The 13309-nt window shown below is 42.3% G+C and overlaps 1 protein-coding gene across 2 annotated transcripts in view; it reads left to right on the forward strand.

The window, feature by feature from the left end:
- Positions 1-13309, forward strand: part of PRP40C (pre-mRNA-processing protein 40C) — a 66918-nt gene that overhangs the window by 40789 nt on the left and 12820 nt on the right. For both annotated transcript variants that reach the window (XM_086525318.1, XM_086525317.1), the window contains exon 4: positions 13-50. In XM_086525318.1, coding sequence (XP_086381444.1) covers positions 13-50 — 38 coding nt within the window. The remainder of the gene's footprint in view (positions 1-12; positions 51-13309) is intronic.

Raw genomic sequence — 13309 nt, forward strand, 5'->3', positions numbered from 1 at the left:
TATCCTTTGTAGGTGGACAAGGTGGCTGCGCAGCCAACTCCAGTTTCATGGTATGGCTAATGACATTTGTGTAACTACAAAGGGCAGTTGAGGATAATGTCCGTAACTCTCCCCTATTGTTTTTTGAATGAGTGACTTCATTTCGTTAAGAGATAAGAAATATGTTTTTGTTGTGCTATGGTTATCTGGTTTTTAAAAAGCTTTGGTGATGGTAATATCGTCTTCATTGCATTTCAACTTGGGTTTGTCTATGCCTTTCCTTTTGGAACTGTTGGTTGTACATTTCTATTGTTACCAGAGCAATGAACATGCAGACATGAAGAGTGACATACGTATTATTCCATAATACAATCACAACCTTTTTCTCATTTAGAATTTCAAAAACTTATTCTATTAAGGAGGTTATGATTTTAAGCAATGAACATATTTTGACGGAACAAGGTTGGACATGCCTACTGTTGGACATATTTATTTTTTTTCTCTTTGGATGTCACAAACTGTTGACGTGTCAAGTCATTGAAGACCCAGAGGGTTAGGACCCTGTGAACCTAACCTAGCCAACCTGTAGATCCTGGTTGAAGGGCCCAAACCCTAGCCGAAGCAGCAGCAGAAGAAGAAGTCCTTACCAACTTACAGGTTCCGCCGAGTGGCCCAAAATATCAATGGGTTAGGATTGATAATCGTAACCCCCAACCCAACATACAGTAACCGACCGAGGGCCCTGAATTATTAAAGAAAGCGCGCGCGCGCACACACTACCAATTTGTGTAGATGATGATGATGTAGCAGGCTGTACAGACATTTCCGCGTTTTGCGCTGACAGTTGACGACGTGGCAGCGCTGTATGAACAGCCCACAGGGGCTTTATTTTGGACATCCAGCTTTTAGACTTACTGCTTTTCATGTAATCAGCTAAGGGCCTTTAAATATGTGCTGTGGGCTTTCTCGCTCTCTCTCTCTCTCTCTCTGGCATTCTATTGCATGGAGAAGCATAGCAGAGAGCCACACAATTGTACCCTGTTGAAGCAATATAAAGAAATCCGAAAGGCGTGCCATTGTCTGGGGCCATTGCAGTCTGGGAGTGGAACTCCGCCACTCAGTGTCTCTTGTGGATTCCCTCTTTTGTTCTGCTTAGTTTTTTCGAAGTGCTAAATGTCTATTCCAGTGTGTTCTTTCAGTTGGCATGTGGTGCCCGTCCTGCATCAATGGTATCAAAGCTTCAATCGTGTGCTTTTTTGAAAGCATACCGGTCCTCCCAAGAACAGATAGAGCAAGATGGTGTTTCTGGATTCCATTGAGTATCTGCAATTTCTCCTCGACGAGCTTTGCGACATTCTCTCGAAGCATCCGTAGCAGAATCTCCCACATCTGCAGAGCTTTCAACAGTACTTGAATTACATGTTGACTCTATTGCCTCAGGTTGGTCCTCCTCCTTCGACACCAGAAAGCACAAGGGCTTCTAATCGACAACCTATCTAGTCTTCGATTCCGATCTGGGGAATATGGTTCAATCTCTTGACGTGCTCCTAGTGCAACCGCCTCCTCCACCATCATTGCCACCACCTCCTCCACCTGGTCCTATTATTATCCACATCTTGGAGATACACCTAATCAACCAAAGGATTTCAAGGATGGGGGAACTTTAGTAAAATTTTTCACCTTTTTTGAAGTGAGAGATAGGAAGAAAGCCTTGTAGTTTTTGCAATAGTTTGACAATATCTATGCCTTGGGGAACTACACAGAAGAATCAAAGATCTCTCGAGCCACGGGAATTCTCAAAGATAATGCTATGTAGTGGTGGAGTCCAATAGCTACCCAACTGCATGCTCCAAGGACTTGGCAGGCTTTCAAGAATATTTTTACCTGAAGCTACATGACCTCACTGTTCGAAGTACAACTTCTGGTAGAATGGGGGTAACATGTAAATGCTCGCTACGGAAACCATGGAAGACTACAACCAAAGGTTTCTTGATGTTTACCTTCGGCGTCTTTCTTCAAGCTGATTATCTTGGAGGACCAATGCGAGCGCTATACAATCGGGCTGCCATCACCATTACAAGAATACTTTCTATCTAGACAAGTATCTACTATGCAAGAAGTGATGGACCATGCTACGGTTGGTTACAAACTTATGAAAGGAAAATTGGAATTTGTTACGAAAGCACAACCGAGCAACACTCAAAATCCTCAACCACAACGAACAAATTCTTGGGATCTCGTGACATCTCAACTTAATTAGTAGGACCTCGTTTGACTCATCGCCAATGAGACACCGTACTACAAGAAGGCCGATGCTTTGTGTCACAAACTGGTGACGTGGCTGCCCAGTACATACACACACACACCCTCTCTTGCAGGAACCCCCGTTGGAAAATGCTGACGTGGCTTGCTGTACGGACGCTGTTGACGTGGCTTGCTATACGGACGCCCGCCATTTGCGGCAGCAGCAGTACGGAAAAGCAGATTTTCGCGTGGCTTGCTTTTTGGGCTTTTGCTTTATTGAGAGAGAGAGCTTTACCTTTTCCTTAAAAAAGCTCTGCTTTATTTACTCAAGAGAGAGCTTGTGAGAGACAGAGAGCTTTTGCTTTATTTTTGGCAAGGCTTTTGATTTTGAAGCTTTTAGACTCTGCTTTTAGCATCCCTTGTAAATTTATAAAATAGTGGTTTGGGCTCACTTCTCATAGCATCTGGACGCAGAGTCTGAGAGTGAGTCTCGACTACTCGCTTGTACTTTGAGTTGCAGATTAATACAAAAAGAAATACCGAAAGGGGTGCCAGTCTTTGGGGCCAATATCTCTAGGCACGGAACTCTGCCGGTGATTTATTGTGGTGTCGTGGTAGATTCTCGACTTGGAGTGTCCAAGTCTGTTACACTTTGAATGTTTCCAGACAGGACACTTACAACAATTATCCTACTAAAGCGGATACGCCTCCAGAATAACCACTTGGAAAGAGCGCCAAAACTGCGGTGGGAATTGTCCTCGAGATTTATGGCATCGCTATGGAAGGTTCCAACAAACTATGCAAAGCCTATGGAAAGATAAAGGGCTTTATGACACTTAACTTCTTTGGCCTAGGAGCCACCAAAAATTTTATCGATCCCGAATTCCTAAAACAGATTGATTTTGAGTACCATCAACTTGCTGGAGAACTTGAAGCCGAGCTAGCCACGGGGCAACTCAAAAGGTTGTACCTCTCATTGGTGCTCTTCCGGTCACCATCCAAGGATACCATGGAAAAGCAAATTTTCACATCATGAAACTGGGCAATTGTGATGCTCTTTTAGGCATGCCTTGGCACGACAAGAACGATGCGACCATTGACATTCGGAACCGCACCATCACTTTGCAAGAGAACGACAAACCAGTCATGCTTAAAGTTCAATTGATAGAAACCAATCCTGAATGATTTTAAGTTTAATTTGTATTAAGACACTCGTTGAACTTCGTTTAACAATATTGTTTGAAAAAATTATTTGAAATACAAATGATTTGTTTTGAACTTGTTTTGGTGCCGATTTGAGAATGCTTGGTTTTTGATATGTCAAAATCTTTGGCTCGGGCTTCCTTGAGAGGAGTGTTCATGTTTGATGTGAAACCTCTGAACGACGCAAGTCGGTGGCCTAGGGAGTGTTAAGTTGAATGTTGGAAGCCTCTGAACGAGGCAGGCTGGTTGTTTGGGGAGCATTTAGTTGTATTTGGATCCTCCAAGCGATGCAGGCTGCGGTCTGGGGAGCGTTTGGTTGTATCAATCCTCTGAGCTCATGGCCCGGACCTTTTTAGGTTATTTGTGGGAAGAATGAGGAGGCAGTCGTTGAGTACCTTCATGCCTAAGGTCGTTTTTCTTGGAGGAGTGCTCATTCGTTGTTTGTTTTTATGTCCTGCAACATGTAAGCATCTGTGACATGTGTTGCATCATTATGTGTCAACCACTGAATATTCCTAATTGGGTGAGATTGCGTGGGTATGTAACTTTAGTGCATCAAGACATCCCTTTAAAGATCAACGTAGTGTGGGTGTGATGGCTAATTTTACTATGCTAGAATATCAAGAGCTCCAATATGGAATGAGAAAAGTGAACGACCCTTGGAATGACACTCGGATATTTTTGATCTATCTTGAGTTGTTTTGTAGATATAATCGCGGACGATTACTCTTCTTTCAAGAAGGGGGGATGTCACAAACTGTCGATGTGCCAAGCCATTGAAGATCCAGAGGGTTAGGACTCACGGAGTCAAACCCCAGCCAACCTGCAGATCCAAATTGAGGGCCCTAAACCCTAATAGAAGCAGCAGAAGAAGAAGTCCTCACCAACTTGCATGTTCCCCCCGAGTGGCCCAAATTATCAATGGGTTAGGATTAATAATCCCAACCCCCAACCTAACTTACAAAGGTTGGGGGTTAGGATTATTAATCCTAACCCCCCAAATTATCAATGGGTTAATAATCCTAACCCCCCAAATTATCAATGGGTTAGGATTGATAATCCCAACCCCCCAATCAATGGGTTAGGATTCATAATCCTAACCCCCAACCTAGGATTAATTATCAGTGTTTGAGGATGCCCGGTTTTGGGTGCTGTCTGAGGATGTAGTTCATTGATCATTGAAGAGCATCGTCAATGTCCGTCTCTGTAAATAGTCGTACCGGACGTCCCCCACGTCGTGCTAGAATAGTCCTAATCCTTTGATGGAGCCTCCGTCGATGTCGTGGTGACCATTGTAGATGGGGGGGTCTAGGGGCTCTGTCAGTCAATACACCTCTGGTATAGGTGGACTTTGAATCTGTTGTGAAGCTTGTTCATTTGATTGCCGATTCTTTGATCCAAAGAAGTCAATGATCTCTCTGTGTGAATGTCTCCTATTATCTAATCTCCTCAAGAGACTCTCCCTGTGTCTGTGCAACTCTAGCAAAAACAACCTGAGGCATCATTGGTCCTGATATCTCATAACTCTAGCCAATGGTTCAAAGTCTCTCTGAATAGACAGGGAAAGCGGCCTCGTATCTCATAGTATACTGGACAATGACAGATGTGATGTAACTCCCATCTCTGGCTCTTTATGACACAACTGGCAAATCGTGGCCTTTGCTGGTATTCTCCTAAATATGCCAGTCTCAATCTCTAGCCGATGCGATGATGTGTGCATCCGACCAATAGCACATCGTATCCCATGGGATAAATGAGTGTCCCATATAGACAGGTATGATCACCTATCCACCCTTTGTTGGTTGGAGAAGATGCACTCTGTAGAAAGCCATCTTTGTGCCAAGCTCTCGTGTTGGCTTTGACCAAGTCCTCCTTGTGTCTAGCTGAATCAAATTCTATCTAATGAGGCGAGTAATCTTGGTCTGTGTGAGAGATAAGGAGAATGCATCCAATGAGTAGTGAAAGGGGGGTAGTCTTTCCATACTAAATCTGTCACGAGGACGTGGCAACTACTAACTTAGTTGTTGGTTTCTTTCCGATGATTTTTATTTAATCTTTGGGACCCTCTTTTTGAAGTCACAAATGGCCAGACACTGTGTGGCTAGTGTGAAACAGCCTATGGCCAAGAGTTTCACCTGCAGCCGGGAAGGGCAAATCGCCACGAGATGGTCGAGCCAGTTGGCACTGGAATCCGAGCAGTAAAAGGGTGTCTAGGCTCAGTTCAAAGTCATTTAGGCCCCTGGCTACACTTATAAGTTGGTGGGTACTAGGAAATTAACTCAAAAGAGGCATAAGGAACACATGGCGATGTGTGTGAGTAGTGGGTGCAGGTGATCACAGCTTTAATGGAAAGCTTGCCTTCTCCCTTGCTCTATGTAGTGCAATGACTTGCTCTCGCGCATCTCTCTCTCCCATTGGCACATATGGTAATGCCCCACTAGTTGGGCTTCTTAGATGACCATGTACAGTTTGGGGGTTTTTATGCGCGTTTGCCAAGGCAAGAGCCTTGTATAGGAACCGGATTAGCTAATTGCTAATCCCCTTCAGGTACGCACAGCTCCATCGCGAAGCATTAAAAAATGGAGAGTTTTCTCGCGTGAAAACTCGTCCAATTTACAGGGGAACTGTTTGCCATTGCATGCGGGAGCTTCTGACACAGGCGTAGACGTGTTTGCTCCGCTCAAAATGATGCGAAACGGAAAATTACAGCCTGCTGCGTTTTTCTGTAGGTTCAGGGTTTCACACCTAAATGGCAAGGTAATGCAAGGGGAGCCTCAAGAAATCCTTGGGTGCTTGTACAGGCAATTTAGAGAGATTTCCCGCGAGGAATCTTGTCTAATTCAAGGGGCAAGTGACCCATACAGGTGCAAGAGCTCGAGGGCGACCCATAGGAGTGATTGGCGCACGAATCGGAGCGCAAAACAGAGAATTACAGCTTGCTGTAATTTTTTTTGCAGGTGTAGGGTTTTGGCCAGTTTTGATGCCTACAAGTCCCAGGAGCTTCGTGGCAGCTAGGGAATCACCAAGCAGGTGTTGCGGCACAAATTAGGAGCCATAAACAGGGATTTCAGCATGCTGTAATTTTTTGCCAGGTTTTGCAAAGTGCTCGAAAGTGCATGGAAGTCACTGTCTACTTGGGATTTTGTCCGTGGAGACTTCTACTGTGGTTATGTTGCCGAAATCGGGTTAGGGTAGAGGAATTTCAGCCGGATAAAAGTGGGACAACTTGTAGAGATTTACACGTTTTTCTCAAGTTTAATAAGAATAAAGAAATACCGAAAGGGGCGCCAGTCTTTGGGGCCTATAGGGTGTCGCCGTCTGCTTGGTAGCGCTCTAGCTACCAAGTCGTGAAATGTCTTGAAGTGTTGAATTCCAGTCACAGGAAGTTCCTTTGTGTCCTAAAGTCTAAAGTAAAGTTTCGGGTGAAAGCTAAAGTCTACTGCCCTACGGTCCGGTTTCAAAATCCATGTAGCTGAAACCATGTAGTCTGTCCATACTAAATCCATGTAGCTAAAACCATGATGTCATCTGTGCATACCAACAAGATTTCTCTCCCTGTGAGGCAAGCTGTTGAGAAGACTCCAAAGGTAGGCGAGCATATCTATCTTTAGGGAGATCCTAGATACTGTGTACAAAAGAGACATATGTCGTAAGTGCCTCTATGACCAACAGGGAAGCAACAAGCTCTGCACGAATAATCTCATGCTAAACAGAGGCCTTGGCCTTAATCACCCGGGAAATGATAGAGACCAGAGGCCTCTCCATACATCTCCATCCACCAGCACTGCTAGCTTGGCTATAATGGTCTACTGATGGTCCCAACCCATAAAGCATAGCTTAAGTAACCAATGTGTCAAATAGCCAGAGCTTTGTTCAAGGTTCGTGAAACTGATTCTGCGAACACATCCTCTCCATGCTCCTAGGAGAACTTTGGACCAGTGAAGAATACTCCCAGGTAAGTGTATGCGTCTGTAAACTCAACTGTCTTCTGGTAATATGTGAAGGTTGGTGCAGATCGCTTAACCCGCTTTGCTGTGGTGTTGAACACCATAACTTTGGTCTTGTCAAGGTTCACCGACAAGCCGCTAATACTAGCAAAAGTGTGCAATGCATCCAATTGTCATTGCATCTTTTCTGATGAATCTGAGATCAACACAATATCATCTACATATAGTAGTAAGGAAATCCATGTCCCCGCTAGCTATGCTCCTGTGCCTACTCCCCTCTCAATGTAATCTGAAATCTCATCTACATACAAACCAAACAATGTAGGAGAGAGTGTTTGACTCCAACAGTGCAGTGAATATGCTCAGATAACCCCTTAGGAGTATGAACCTGCTCCACGACTGTCCTGTATAAAGCCGTGACTTCCTAGATCATCTTTGTGGGTACTCCCATCGCCTGTAGTCTTTGCCTCAATCGAGCTATGGGAACCGTATCAAACGCTTTGCGAAAATCCACAAAGGTACAATAAAATTCTCATACCATGTGATCTGCTTTCCTTAATAAGTGTCAATATATGATCAAGAGTAGAAAAACCCCTCGTGAAACCTGCCTGGCTTGATGCTCGAATGCCTACTCTCTTTGCTCATCTACTTAGCTGTTGCTTAAGAATGGATGCATACAACCTGGCTAGCGTTTGCTCGGTATCATGGCATCTTCGGCCTTGAAAATAGGCACAATAGTAGACATGCTCCAAGTATTAGGAAAATGAACATTACTGCAAGAAGCTCTTTAAGCATATCTCTAGCATGTTTAAAGTGCTCTGCCATCAATCCATCATGATCACATGTTCTCGTGGTTTCTTTACCATCTCAACGGTAAAGAAAGTGCATGTGTGTGGGCATGGCTCCGGAGGGTCAGGTAGAGACTGCTGCCCTAGAATCGTGTAAAGAGATGCTGCATATGCGCCCCAAACCTTGATTGATGTGATAATTGGTGGGGGGAATGCTCATGAAAAAATCTTCATGCCTCGCCCGAGTCGTGGCTCAGGAATATCTTGTACAACTCGTCCTCTAACCAAGCAAGATAAGTCCTCTTCTTTTGTTGCACTAGGCGCCGAAAGGCTATCTATGAGTAATGGCTCCCAAGAACACCTCCCTCTGAAGTGTGGCTCTCGTCCCACATTCCTCATCATACCAACTGTTCTGGGGCATACTCCCAGAACGTCGTCTTTGCCTGGGTTGGATGTGTGGGTATGCCTCTACTGTTGCATCATGTAAAGTCTGCCAATACTTGGGTAAGCTGCTCTAATGGGTGTCTCGGGTTCCTCTACGGCCAGGCGTCTTTAAACACTATCCATGTAGACAGAGTCGGTCTCCGTATCGAGTATGGGTAGATGCCTAGGCCAACGGAGCTGTACTAAACTGGAATGAAACTGTAAATGTGAGGAGAGCGTGATCTACTGCTGTCCCAACATGCTTGGGGTTGACTGTAAAATCCTGAATAGGTGGTATAAAACTGGGTCGAGCCATAACATAGTCCACCATGCGAGCCTTGTGTTTATGAGGAAAACAAGAGATCCATTCTTTGTTGGAAATTGTGTTGGCCATTCAGGATGGCCAGTCCATGTGTAGTCCCTGTGTATGTCAAATATCTCGCATACTCATTATGCACCACATCCTTTGAGCACCTGAGATCACTGACATCCAACACTCTTAACATCTCCTTTGAGGTATCATAGAGGGCTAATACAGTATTTGCATTCACTTTTTAGTCGTTGCTTTTGGATTCTAAAAACAGTTAGATGGGCTATGCCTCTACCTTTTGGCTCGCTATGAGATAGTGATCTATTTTTGAAGAATTGGACTCCATATGAGAAAAAACAAAAACATTATCAGTTCTAAACTTAGAACATACTCGATAAAAAGAATTTAGGCTTGTTTACTAATAAAATCTTATTAATTCGACAGAGTATAACTCAAGTAGTTTGGTCTTTTGAAAAAATATACCACTTGGGGTAAAAAAAAGGGGAAAATCTGATACTTGGACTAGAAGAGATAATTAATACTAGAAGGTTCTCTTCGACTAGAAACACTGTGAAAATATATATAAATGATTTACTTTGGACTTAGCTTGTAGAAGGTAAAAAAGTTTTGTAAGATGGACATGGATAACAACTGGTATAGTCCATTGATACCTGTAAAACACATCCAAGGCTAACTGAATTGTTGTCTTGTTTGGATGGATGCAGGTAAGGACTCTTATCTTATCTTAGAAGGTTTTTTTGACTTTGGCAAGCTGTCCTACATTGGATGGAACACTCACTTATGATTTGGGAAGTTCTTTTACTATCTGCATACTGAAAGGGGATCTTTTTCTTACAAACATTGTACTAAAATGATTCTAATACCGAGTTGTTTTTGTACTTATCTATTCTTTGTTCCATTGTCAGCTGTCTAATGTAAAAGTTCAATTATGTCTTATTATCTAAGATTTAACAGCTACACACACATCCTATACATAAGGTTTTTCTTTCTAGATTAACCGGGATACTGTCTTTGGAAATTTTCTTCAAAATTTAGTTTTAAGTTGGATCCACAGTTCGTAATCCCTTGACCGGTTGACTGGTATTAGGTGGTCCTTCGTAGACTCTATTTTTGGTCCCCTGCTCACGGCTACTATAGTCTTTGACTTTGCCGGTTGAAGGTTTGCAAGCCCACAAATTACAGTTACTGTTTTTACTTTTATTTATGTTTATATTGTTCCTTTTTTCAGGACTGCTTACCCTATGGAAAGACAGCCCGCACGAGCACTTATCACAACTCGAGAATCATACAAAGATTCTCGAATAGATTAAGCTATACCTAAGGACCGTAAACCAAAGAATGCTTTGGCAGTTAGAACTAGATACTTCCTCTTTAGGAAGGCCAAAAATTGTATTACTTACTATGGTAAGTATAAGTGAACTTCACTACACTTTTTTTTGAAAAATTGCAGACTCTTGCTCTCTCACAAAGATTGGAATTGTCCTCCGAGCCCCTCTCAGTGGCCATATCTCTTGTACTCAGATGCATTAGCAGCTTGGATGCTTCTCAACTAATATATGATTCGGCTCTTACCTCTGACAAGAAATTATCTGTCTTATATATGTTGTCTTTTAATAATTGGGTCAAAATTTTGGCGACTCTGGATAAAGACTCCATGGAAGGGGTAAATTTAATTACCCATTATATAGCTCAGCTTCTTCTACTATCCTTACAATACCAGCAAGAGCTTGCCATGTTTTCCTCCGCTGGTTCTGATTTGTCTAACTTTCTAAGGAAGTTATGTGGTCTCAATCTCTCTTTTGTCTGTGCACCGGCTACTCCAACTATTCCTTAAACCGGTGGAATCTTTTGTCGGGATAGTGCAGCCCTTGAAGCAGTTAAGGAATTTCAGAGTAATCTTTGCTCCCTCAATGACTCTAACCTCCTGGAGATGCTGCCTAAAATATCCAAATCTTACATGTTAGACCAATTGAAATTGAATCCCTTGGGGTTGACCATCAGCTTAGGGTCCTACCCAACAAAGCTTTCTTAGCACCCATTTTGAGTGAAACTTAAGTTTACCTTGTCAACCTCCCTGCTTCTACCGTGGAAGATTGCAAATTCAAGATTCTAAAAGGAGGGTAATTTCTGGACAAAGAGGAGCTTCTCCAAGCACCCTTCAATCTCAATCTCATTGACCACTCCAAGTGCCCCTCCAATACTAGCCTCTACATCCGTACCAAAGGAAACATGGAATTTGCCAAGAGTAATCCGGATTTTTACATCGAATGCATCTGGAATGTCTTTCGATCTTATGTAAAATGTGCCTACAGATTTCTTGACTTGTGAATCCAATATCGTGTGGTTCGATCATACCATTTGGTTTATTCTCAACCATCTGGACTTACTCTTCCCAGAAAAACCTGTGGATTTTCACATCTCCTTCATTTGCTCTTGGTTAGGCGGTTAAGCTAAGTAAATTGTAATTGTACGGATTGCCTTCAACATCTTCCGTGAACTAATGCTTGATATCTTGAAGGAGTTAAAATCTGATGAACCCAGAATTTACTTAATTACTTATGCTAACTTTAAAGGTGTTAAGATCATCACTAGTTTACTTAAACCTTGTATTGATGAGGATGACTCCCCTGCTCTCAAAAGATCTAACTGTTTGATTACTCCCAACTCCTTCACTTCCTTTCCAACACCTAGTTCATCCTCTAACCGGGGAAGAGTTCGTAGCTATACAAGGGGTAGAGGCAGGTCTCCCCCCATCAGGAACTTCTTTGAATTTTAAATCTTGGTGATATTGCAGGTTACTACAAGCCTTTGTGGAAGAAGAACTCTCAACAAAGTGGATCCCGACAATGGATTCATCTACATACACAGTCTTTTTCACAATGTACTCTTCGATTGGATTCAATCAAAAAATCTTTTTGTGAGTGCTTTGATCTGTTTTTTGGTAATCACAAATTACTCGACAATATACTCATAGGATGGAAGTATCAACATCCCATAAAGAGGTTAATTTACAGTAATGACTTTCTTTGGCGGGATTCTATTTCTTATTGTACATGCTTTCAGTTTACCACCTTTTGTAGGAATTTTGAGGCTTTTGGTAACCATGTTTGCACTTGTGATCTTAGCATTATTGAAAATACTAAAATACGTAGAATTTTGGTCAAAGGGCTCAATTATATATCTAACTTTCCCAAAAACCCTTACCTTGCTCTATCAGCTATACTAAGCTGCCTCACTGACCTTGTCAATGCTCTACGACTGGAGATAACAGTCCTACTGGACTTAAGGGAAGTTGTGAAAGAATGCTTCCTTCAAAAAGTATCACAACTACCTAGAAAATGGTTATCCTCTGATGACTCCTGCCTTACATCACAGCTAACTTTAGATTTTCAAAAAATCTCTGATAAATGGTTTATTGTCAAGCTTGTCATCTCCAGTCGGAGAGCATTGATAAGGTCAGTGAGGCAGCTTAGTATAGCTGATAGAGCAAGGTAGTGGTTTTTGGGAAAGTTAGGTATATGATTGAGCCCTTTGGCCAAAATTTTACGTAATTTAGTATTTTCAATAATGCTAAGATCACAAGTGCAAACATGGTTACCAAAAGTCTCAAAATTTCTGCGAAAGGTGGTAAACTGAAAGCATGTACAATGGGAAATAGAATCCTGCCGAAGAAAGTCATTACTGTAAATTAAACTCTTTATGGAATGTTGATACTTCTATCCTATGAGTATATTGTCGAGTAATTTGTGATTACGAGAAAACAGATCAAAGCACTAAAGTAAAGATTTTTTGATTGAATCCAATCGAGGAGTACATTGTAAAAGAGACGGTGTATATAGATGAATCCATTGTCCGGATGCACTTTGTTGAGAGTTCTTCCACAAGGGCTTGTAGTAACCTGCAATATCACCAAGGTTTAAAATTCAGGGAAGTTCTTGATGGGGGGAGACCTGCCTCTACCCCTTGTATAGCTACGAACTCTTCCCCGGTTAGAGGATGAACTAGGTGTTGGAAAGGAAGTGAAGGAGTTGGGAGTAATCAAACAGTTAGATCTTTTGAGGAGGGGAGTCATCCTCATCAATACAAGGTTTAAGTAAACTAGTGATGATCTTAACACCTTTAAAGTTAGCATAAGTAGTTAAGGAAATTCCGGGTTCATTAGATTTTAACTCCTTCAAGATATCAAGCATTAGTTCACAGAAGATGTTGAAGGCAATCCGTGCAATTACAATTTACTTAGCTTAGCCGCCTAACCAAGAGCAAATGAAGGAGATGTGAAAATCCACAGGTTTTTCTGGGAAGAGTAAGTCTAGATGGTTGAGAATAAACCAAATGGTATGATCGAACCACACGATACTGGATTCACAAAAGGCTTTAGGGTTAAGAAATCTGCA

Source organism: Adiantum capillus-veneris, chromosome 12 (assembly GCF_014529385.1).
Source record: "Adiantum capillus-veneris isolate H3 chromosome 12, ASM1452938v2, whole genome shotgun sequence".
NCBI lineage: Eukaryota > Viridiplantae > Streptophyta > Polypodiopsida > Polypodiales > Pteridaceae > Adiantum > Adiantum capillus-veneris.